At 33.5% G+C, this 10,726-nt stretch overlaps 2 protein-coding genes across 2 annotated transcripts; both read right to left on the bottom strand.

Annotated features, from left to right (window-relative positions):
- Window positions 1-719: 719 nt before the first annotated feature.
- On the bottom strand, window positions 720-1,566 carry LOC100258812 (probable histone H2B.1). Its single transcript, XM_019220518.2, has one exon. The coding sequence runs from the start codon at window positions 1,343-1,345 to the stop codon at window positions 899-901; it is 447 nt and encodes a 148-aa protein (XP_019076063.1). The 5' UTR covers window positions 1,346-1,566; the 3' UTR covers window positions 720-898.
- Window positions 1,567-3,078: 1,512 nt separating this feature from the next.
- On the bottom strand, window positions 3,079-8,567 carry LOC100248346 (histone H2B). The gene is made up of 3 exons (XM_002284321.5): window positions 8,026-8,567; window positions 4,672-4,676; window positions 3,079-3,708 (listed from the first exon to the last, which is right to left on the bottom strand). Exons 1-3 carry the CDS (start codon window positions 8,456-8,458, stop codon window positions 3,283-3,285), a joined length of 864 nt encoding a protein of 287 aa, XP_002284357.2. The 5' UTR covers window positions 8,459-8,567; the 3' UTR covers window positions 3,079-3,282.
- Between the last annotated feature and the right edge of the window lie 2,159 nt (window positions 8,568-10,726).

Here is a 10,726-nt window from a genome sequence, read left to right as displayed (position 1 = left end):
AAACAAAGGTGAGACCAAGAAATGCGATTTTCTTAAAACAGTGTTAATCTTTTGCCATGTTTGCAGAAAAAAGAATCCACACATCCAAATGGGAAGTTGTGTGTGAGAGAGAGATTCAGTGTTTCCCTTAGGACTTTCAGCTCTGTTTGTATCTTGGAAATAGCAGGGAAGAAGAAGAAGAAGAAAATCAAGTCTTCTTGTTTGGTGTTTGGTTGCAATGAAAAGTACCAAGAAAACCATTTTCTTTATAGTTTCCAAGAACCAAATCAAGCCTTCAGTATTTTCATGTTCATTTCCAAATTTTCTTGAATCATGCCCAGTTCTGAACGGGAATCTAATTCAATGTTTGTATCCCAATCATAAAACCCACTTGACATTGTCCCCCAATCTTTTTAATATGACATTCTCAAACTGCAACCACCTTCTTGAAATATTCCATCCACCGATTTTTATTAATTTTTGCCAAGATTCTTTATTTCTCGATATTTAAATGAATTAAAGAACACAAAATTTGAAAACAATTTGCAGAAACATGATTTGAACAAGAGATTGCAATGGATTTAGTGTTCATAAAACATACATATATGATTGTTTCATCAAAGAAACAAGACGACGTCGTTTTAGGAGAAGTGCGAACAAAGCAAAACCTTTTTCCCACTGCTTCACCAAAACGACTGCACATTCCAAATGTCAAAATCAATATTCAGATTTACACCAGATTTAGCCATAAATCTAAGCATCGTATATCTCCAATAGACATTCGGATCAAGCCGATCCAAATTCACATCCAACAAACATTAGAAAAAGCCCTAATCCTAGGCATCGAATGTAAACCCTAAACCTAGACAGTCAAAGTTCCGATTTCATCTCTAAACACGAATCCAACCATCAATCGCGTTCAAGAACTTGTAAATTTCGTCACAGCCTTGGTTCCCTCGGAGACCGCGTGCTTGGCCAACTCTCCAGGAAGCACCAATCGCACGGCAGTCTGGATCTCCCGCGAAGTAATCGTGGGCTTCTTGTTGTAGCGAGCGAGCCGCGAGGATTCCTGAGCAAGCTTCTCAAAGATATCGTTGATGAAGCTGTTCATAATACCCATGGCCTTGCTAGAGATCCCGATATCGGGATGAACCTGCTTCAAGACCTTGAAGATGTAGATCTTGTAGGTCTCAACGCTCTTCTTCGTGCGCTTCTTCTTCTTGTCTCCAGGGCCGGCGCCGCCTTCCTTGGGTAGCTTCTTCCCGGCCTTGGGCTTCTTCTCCGCCGGCGCCTTCTCGGCCACCGTCGACTTCTTCTCCTCTGCCGGCTTCTTCTCGGCGGGCTTCTTCTCTGCCTTTGGCGCCATCAGATATTCTAGAGAGAGAAAGCGGGGGTTTAAAAGGCGCAAAGAGAGAGGGATGCTGCTGTGGATCTGAGAAAGATTGTTATGTAAAACTCTGATATTGTCATGGATTATATAGACCCGTGTACTGGAGTATCATTGGTTAAAGGCGTTTCACGCGGATCGATGACCTGGCGCCATGTGAATCGTTGAGTCTTTCTGAATGATTATGCCAATCGACGGTCGAGATGCCGTATACATTTTTTATTGAGAAGTGGAAATTTCAAATTTTCCTATTGGCGCCTTCGTTAGTCGCCGTCCATTTCTTATGGCTTGGAAATAAATTTTGCATTTTTACAATAAAAATTAAATTAATATATTTTTACTACTTATTAATTTTGAAGACGAATCCACTAAAAATTCAATTCGAAAGCCCTATAAGAAATTGCCTATGTAAATTTCATCAGATTATTTCTTAATTTTTGTCACATAAGTTTCAAATTTTACAAAATTAAAATTCAATATTAATCTGAAAATTTGCATCTTGGTGTTTTCCAGGTGGTTGAATGAAAAGTTTTGAGTTTGATTTCGTATGTCAAGTAGAATTAGAACTTTTTGGGGATTTTTGTGAAGTGGTTAAAGTTGAGGTTGATTTTTGGGGCTGAGGATTTGATTGTATGAATTTTAAGGTTTCAGTGTTTTGGACGGACTGTTAGGATTGACGCATTGTGGACGATCAAAATCCACAATTCGTGAAAATAACAATTTTTATTGTAATTATTTGAAAGGATTAAATTTTTTTGTGTTTGAAAAAAAATAGATAACTGTGTTGTTATTGATATCAGGAATTCAGGATTGGGTGGTAATGGATCATTAAAATTAAGATATTTAAAAATATATTATTATAAATTTAATAAATAATTTTTAAAAATATAAATTAAACTGATTTTTTTGTACAAGTTTTTTTTTTTTTTTTTTTTTTTAAAAGCAATGATGAAGAATTGAAATTAAGGTATAGAAAATTAGAATATTTATATAGGTTAAATGAATTATAAACCAATTATGCTGTAAACACGATTATATTTATCATATCAACAAATTATAATTCCTGATATCATGAATCAAGCAAGGCTATAGTCTGAGTTTCAGAAGAACTAACATTTGTATTTGGGCTGGTGGACTGGGCTTTGAAGCCTACAGCCCATCTCTCCCTCTCCTAAGTCCTAACCAAAATTCCACAATTAGATCCCACAATCTATGGCACTGGGTATGTTTTTGTGCCGGCCTACACTGGGAAAGGGGATTACTTTGGTTCAATTAATCTGAGGAAGTGAGGATAAAAGAAATTCAAACTAATTTCGTTTAAGATTTTTCCACCCAGACGAATCTCAGAAAAAGAAAAAATGGAAATTGATTTAGTTTCATACCTATTAAAGTTTGGGAACTGAGAAAATGCAAGATTCCTCCAGCTCTGGGCCTCCGGGACCTGGCCTTTTGCACGCGGGGAAAGACTGGAATGAATGCAAGCCACGATCCCATTGCGACAAAAGTTATAAAAACAAGTGTCGATGAAAATACCCGTGTCATGAGTGGCACTAATCTTTATAACACCTCACTACCCCACCTGGATTTTCCCTCTTGTTCCCTTCGTACTAAAGGTTCCATCATGGGCAGGAAATATCTACAACACCGATCTAAGCCAGGAAAAATATCATTCTACTCATTTCTGATGCTACTTGATGCAAAAAAAAAAAAAATATGAAAAGCGTTAAAAGAGCTTGTATTCATATCTGCACTAAACACATGGATCCACCCGACCCGAATTCACATCCGAATAACAAACAAGAACATCCAAAAGAGAAAAAAAGAAAAGGAAAAATCCTTAACCCTAACCCTAACCCTAGACAAGTTGGGAATAAGTTTCTGACATGATAACCAATCAATTGAAGCTATCTGCTGCTTCAAGAACTGGTGAACTTCGTTACGGCCTTGGTTCCCTCCGAAACAGCGTGCTTGGCCAACTCGCCGGGAAGTACCAATCGTACTGCGGTCTGGATCTCCCGAGAAGTGATCGTCGGCTTCTTGTTGTAGCGCGCCAGCCGCGATGCCTCCTGGGCAAGTTTCTCGAAGATGTCGTTGATGAAGCTGTTCATGATCCCCATGGCCTTGCTGGAGATCCCGATGTCAGGATGGACCTGCTTCAGCACCTTGAAGATGTAGATCTTGTAGGTCTCAACGCTCTTCTTCGTGCGCTTCTTCTTCTTGTCACCGGCGGCAGCACCGGCCTCCTTGGGCAGCTTCTTGCCGGCCTTGGGCTTCTTCTCCGCTGGAGCCTTCTCGGCCACGGTTTTCTTCTCCTCCGCTGGCTTCTTCTCGGCGGGCTTCTTCTCAGCCTTGGGCGCCATCGCGAATTCTAGAGAGAGAAAGCGAGGGATTTGGTTGGGGGAGGCAAAAGCTAGAAACAATCGCGAAAGCTTCGAAGACGGGTTGAGAACTTGAGAGGAAGAGAGGGTTTGCAAACCCTTATATCGAGAAGACCAATGACCTCGTATTGGCCCTCGAGCCTTCACGCGGATAGATGACCTGGCGTTGAAATGAACCGTTAGATTAAGCAAGACCACTACATCATCTATCGACGGCTGAAACTGAATCATTTTCTTCTCTGTTTTTAGTTATTTTCCTTTTTGGCATCAGATTGATGACGTTGCTCACCTTCACAGTTCAAACTTCAAAACCCCTGAAGCTAATAAAGAGAGAGGTTAATTAAAAATAATAAATTGTTTATCAGCATGGATATATTCCTTCCAAAAATAAATAAATAATAAATACTAATCATGAATAATTCAAATACTTGATTCTATGGAATATCTTTTTATTTAAAATATAATTTCACATTTCTATTTTTTTATTTTCTAATTTTAAACCAATCTCACAAATGATGCTCTTTTTAATTTTAATTTTACATTGGGTCCATGCTTTTTTATCATGATTTGACATGTCACCTTGGTCCATGCTCTCTATCTCCTCCATAAACCTTAAGATTAGACTTTTCTAAGGGTATTCTCAATTGATACTCTCATCATTTAGGTTATGTTTGGTTCCCGGAAAATACTAAGGAAAGAAAAAAAAATGCAAAAAAAAATTATTTTTTCATGTTTGGTTGTCATATGAAAAATATCAAATAAAATCAAATATAATTAAAACTAATTAAAAGCTTATATATTTTTAAATTATTTAATCTTTATATTAATGAGTTAAAATAAATAAAATGAGTTTGAAGTAATAAAAAAAATAATTTATCAACTTTTAATCTATTTTTTTATTTTCCTTCACTTTTTCTTTCCTTCTACTTTTCCTTTATATTTTCTTTCCCTTGCATTTTCCTTCAAATTTTCTGGGAACCAAACATAGCCTTAAGGTATTATACCATTCCGAGGGTCTTCTCTATCAAGACTCTCATTATTCTTCTTTATACTTTCGAATCAACCTTTACAATCACCAACAAGGATTCATTAACTTCTCAAACAAAAGCTCTCTTAAATACAAGGTTACGGCGTGGCAATTTGTATTGATCAAGTATTTTATTAAATAGGTCAACCAAAATACATATAGATTATAATTGGGCTTAAAATATAAATTTAAATATTATAAAATTATTAAATAAATAATAAATTATATGAATCTATTGAACTTATTTAATTATTAGGTTCTCCTATTTAATGGGTTGTGTAAATCATACAAATTTAACTCAAATATAATTACACTCAACCAAAACCCGAAAAAAATATTTTGGATTCTAATTTATGTTGATAAATTGTACCAAAATTTGTCACACCTATTCAATGTGTATTGAATAGGTAAAACCCTCATCTTTAATCCTATATTGAACATGTCAACGGCTTGGGTCAATTACTAGCCAACTATTTAAAAAACTTAAAAAAATGTTGTATAAGTGATTTTTAATGATTCAAGTTGATTCAAATTGAAAACTTTAGATTGAAGAATTTCTTTTGACAATGAAAAAGTATGTCAAATATGAATTTTTATCCTTGAAATAATTGATCCTCTTTTTTTATATACAAGAAAATTCACCAATAATGTATAAAATGAGTTCTTTTAAAAATCTTTATAAAAATATTATTCTTTTTCATTCCAAAAAATTTTAAATTTTAAGGCCTCATTTATTAGCACTTTGACATGACTTTACAAGAAAATTTATTTTTTATATAAGATCGAAAAAAAAAAAACCATAACATTAGGTTACATATAGCATTTTTTTGTTGTCTAAGGGTGGTCTTCTTATTTGTCTCACTTAGTAAACAAAGTCATATACTTAATATGAATGAAGGTATATTTATTAGTTAAATATTTAAAAAAAAAAAAAAAAACCTTTAAGTTGATTCTTGTAAAAATCCCAATACATAAAGTAAATTGTTTTAATATTTAAGATAAAACTAAAAAAAAATTACTTTTTTCCATTAAGGTAAAATTGTTTAAGAAAAAGTAAACAATCAATTTTAAAAATAACTTAAGTCTTAGAGCAAGTTATTGTAAGACAAGTTAAAAAAAGTAAAAACACACAACATAAGAATTTTTTTTGTTGAACATGTGGCCTGTGAGTACTGTATAAGGATTACGTTATTTTTCCTAGAGTGTTTACTAATAAATTTTGATTACCACAAGCTTACGTGGAAAATAGTAATAAGTTGTTGACGTGTACAAAATGCAAAAATTGCTGAAGTATTCAATAACAGCTGTTAAGTAAATAAGTGGTAAAATTGTAAAAGTGGTGATGAGAATAACATCACTCGGTTTGTAATTCTTCGGCATCGCTATTTTTTCTCCACTTTTATGTCTTTTATCATAATAATAAAGTGCCGACTGATAATCGAAAGAAGAAAAAGTGAAATAAAAAATAAAATTTTTACATATATAAGAGCCCAACCCTACCTGTAGTTCCTACTTCAAGAGCGCCTAAAGGCCTATTTGATTCCTGTTTTTAAGAACCGTTTTCTATTATTGAAAATAAAAAAACACAAAAAACTTATTTAAGAAAGGGATATGTTTTTATTTTTTGTGTTTTCTGTGTTCTCGAAAACCACTTTTTTTAAAACAATAAAAAGATATTTTCCTTATTTTTTTACTGTTCAAATAATAGATTATTTTTCGTATTTCTTTTCCTTTTTTTTGTGTTTTCTTAATTGTTTTTTATGTTTTCACAAAGATGAGTTTCATCCAACCACCACACCCTCGCCCGTAAATTTTTTTTTTCTTATTAAATTATTAAAATTAATATACTTACACTTGATAACAAAATCATCATTTATTTTAAAAAATTATAACTAATGTAAAAATTTCAAAATAGAATAATTTTTTAAAAATTTAAATGAATTATGCATATAAAAATTATTTATATATTTATAATATAATGTTAATGGAAGAAAACACTTTATTAATTAAAAAAATAACTTTCAAACATGCTTTTTTTTGTTTTTGTTTCCGGAACAATTTTCGAAAACAACCAAACAAAGGCCAAACCTTGGTTAGCACTTGGGTAGGCCGAGGTTGTCGTAAAAGCTCATTAGAGCCGTTGGTTCCACTTCCACCCATCTCCCATCTCAGAAATCCACCAGAGGGTAACCGAAATCTGGATAGTCGCTCTCCAAACTGGTAAAAACCAGTATCTTGATTTATTTGTTTATTTAGAGGGCCTAAATCTTCCCCACACACGTTCAACAATTCAAATTAAGATCATAGCTTAGCATTTCCATCTAGTATTAGTAACAATCATCCTTGAATAGAACACCCATTAATGCTGATACTCCCCCTCAACCCTCCAGTCAAGAAAGATGTAATTGTACCATACGAAAATCCATGGCCACTTGTGAGCTCAGTCTCAACTTTGAAGGCATTTGTTGATTTCTAGAGGAGATTTGACCAGACCTTAGTAATAAACTTTGCCCAATTTAATGGTTTCAGTCAGGTCAGAAAATGAATACCCCTTACCCAGGATGAAGATTACATTTTGAATACAAGCGACCTCCTATATCTGTAAGGGATGACAACATGCAGTGTTTTTTGAGCAAAGCGATCCGGTTACCAAACTTAGCATGACTAGAAAGACGATAAAGAAGCCAAGGGTGAGAAACAGGAGATGGGGCAATCAAACGCATAGAGATTATAAAAACAGATCTTTATTTTCATTACCTGCACATCAGGCCTTATTTTCCTGCAGACAAACTTCAAAATGACACAATCAAATTAATCCAACAATAACCATTAGCAGGTAGCAATAGACAGTACGAATCTTAGCAATAGAGGCAAAATCCAGTTTATGCATTCAGTAAAACAATTGGAGATATAAACCATCAACAGTTACAGTAGGCACCCAAGCACTGATTTATTAACTGCGACCAGTCCTTTGCAATTCATAAGGAAATCAATACCAGAAAATCATCGATTATGAGCTGCACCTAGTGTGGATTGTATTACTCCTCAGGTTTTCCTCCCGAATACACCCATCTGGGCTTTCACTTCAAAAACCCTTAGTGCATTATGTCATTCACATTACCAGCACTTTGATTTTAATCATCGGGATAAAAAGACAGAAAAAAAAAAAAAAAAAACCCTAACCTAGACAAATTGAGAATGAAATCTTCCAACGTTACAACTGGCCTATTGAAGCAATAGACGGCTTCAAGAACTGGTGAACTTCGTTACGGCCTTGGTGCCCTCTGAAACGGCGTGCTTGGCCAACTCGCCGGGAAGCACCAATCGGACGGCCGTCTGGATCTCCCGAGAAGTGATCGTCGGCTTCTTGTTGTAACGCGCCAGCCGCGATGCCTCCTGAGCAAGCTTCTCGAAGATGTCGTTGATGAAGCTGTTCATGATCCCCATGGCCTTGCTGGAGATCCCGATGTCAGGATGGACCTGTTTCAAGACCTTGAAGATGTAGATCTTGTAGGTCTCAACGCTCTTCTTGGTGCGCTTCTTCTTCTTATCAGTGGCTGCGCCGGCCTCTTTGGGGAGCTTCTTACCGGCTTTGGGCTTCTTCTCCGCCGGGGACTTCTCGGCCACGGTTTTCTTCTCCTCCGCTGGCTTCTTCTCGGCGGGCTTCTTCTCAGCCTTTGGCGCCATCGCAGATTCCTAGGATGAAAAGATGAGGTTTGGTAACGGTTGGGGAAAACTGAAGCGAAAAAATCTCGAAGTCTTCAGTGATGGGGTGAGTGAAGGAGAGGGTTTCTGAACGCCTATATGAAAGAAGAGGGCTCAACTATTATTGGCTCTTGCGCCTTCACGCGGATAAGTGACTTGGCATAGCATGGACCGTTAGATTACGTGAAGCGACTCTACTCTCTATCGACGGCTGAAACGCAATCATCATTTTTCCTTTCAACAGTTGGATTGATGACGTGTTCTCTGCCCCAACGCAATCGTTTTTCTATAATTTCTTTATTTCCTTCGTATTTTCTATGAATAAAACATAACCATGATATCTTTGGTTTTCGGAAAAATTTCAAAGAAAATTAGGAAAATAAAAAATATATATCTAAATTTATTTAACTTTTTTTTTAAAACTTTTCTATATATATAAATTAAATAATTTAAAAATATATAAATTTAGTTACATCTAATTTTCTTTTATATTTTTATAATAGAACAAAATAGGATAAGATCAATTTTTAATATTTTTTTTTTCCTTTCTTTATATTTTTAAGGAAAAAACATAGCTATAGTAGGTTAATATCAAGAAAAATATTATTTACCAAACTACATTTCATGGCTAAAAAGGTTTTTAAATAAAAACATGAAATTACAACATTAACTCAATTATATTTTTATTTTAATAAATTTAAAGGCATGTAAAATGGGATCATGATTGGAAGATAATCCAAAAAATATATAATACAAAATAACTCAAGTAATGTTAATAAATAATTCGTCCATTTCAATGTCATTTTGATACACTTTTTATTTTTTATTTTTAAATTTTAACAATACTAATAATTTTTATATAAACTATAATATATTTTTTATATTTACTTTAAAAGGATAATTACTTTTAAAATATTTAAAAAAATGAAGGTATTACAAAAAATTTACCACTAAGCTATTTTTCACATTGACTTATCAAATCGCCACTAATTTCATTTTATGTTTTTTTACATGTCAATGTAGTAAATAATCAATACCTTTTCATCGTTCAATCTCCAAACATAATTTTATCCCCATAAGTTCGTCCCAAAATCATGTATCTCTAAAATGATTAAATAATTATCATTTTTAATGTCCCTATGTATAATTTATGATATTGACATGTCAAGATAAAAACTTTAGTGATATTGACATGTCTATTTTGGTTTTTTTTATTCAGTTAAAAGTGTTTTGTTGATATTAATCAACATAACTAAAGTAAATTAGTTATCAATAAGTTTAGTTTAATTAATATTGGTTGATGTTAATGAGTTACTTTTACCTTAATATAAAAAACCAAATATTTTTATTTTTTCAATTCAACCAAAAACAAACATTACCTTCGATAATTTCATGCCAACATGACAAGTAATTTTTGGATTCATTGTTTGTTTAACTACTTTTAAGTCTCCTATAAGTCTCTTGTTCATATCTGTCTTTCAGATACGTTATTCGATGCTTATATGAAAGACACCTCACCCACTCGAATGAACATTCACATATTTTTCTTGCATATATCTATGATAATATTCTTAATAAGTTGAAATATTATATTTATTGAGTCTTTCATCTTGCAAATAAAGCATAATAAGCAAAATTATCGAAATGATAATCTTTTTTGCATGTCCATAAGTACTCTGTCTCATACTTTAGTTTCATATTTTGTCAAGTATGTATGCAAATTATTTCTTAATTGTAATTAGAGTCACCTTTTTTCTTAAATCCATTGCACATCGATAACTCAACCTTTATCACTTATAACTTATAAGTAGTTTCAGGTAAATTTCCTTTGAAATAATGAATATTTCAGTACATAAGTGAGAAAATAAATGGTTAATCTAAATAGATAAAAACACCAAAGAGGGAGGGGGAGTTGAATTGGAGTTAAAAAATTTCTCTTTAATCACAATAAAATTAAGCATAATAAGCACAAATATAAAAAGATAAGGTTACAGAAAACAAACTCAGATTTATAATGGTTCGATACTTCCTTACCCACATCCACTCTCCTCAAGCTCCTAACTGAGTAAGGGTTCCACTTACACTTGAAGGTTCAACCAAGCTTATAATCATTTTTTACACTTGGATTCCGACTCCAATAGACTCTTACACAATCTCTTCAAATTTCTACTCACTTGAAGGTTTTAATATTTAATTAACAAGTTTGAATCTCTCAACCTAGCTTAACAATGGCTCAAATACAATTCAAGA

Source organism: Vitis vinifera, chromosome 6 (genome assembly GCF_030704535.1).
Source record: "Vitis vinifera cultivar Pinot Noir 40024 chromosome 6, ASM3070453v1".
NCBI lineage: Eukaryota > Viridiplantae > Streptophyta > Magnoliopsida > Vitales > Vitaceae > Vitis > Vitis vinifera.
The sequence above is the reverse complement of the archived record's forward strand: the minus strand, read 5'-3'. Positions and strand labels throughout refer to the sequence as shown.

Excerpts from the sequence above, each read along its gene's own strand:
- LOC100258812 (XM_019220518.2), bottom strand. The coding sequence starts at position 1,345 with ATGGCGCCAAAGGCAGAGAAGAAGCCCGCCGAGAAGAAGCCGGCAGAG.
- LOC100248346 (XM_002284321.5), bottom strand. The coding sequence starts at position 8,458 with ATGGCGCCAAAGGCTGAGAAGAAGCCCGCCGAGAAGAAGCCAGCGGAG.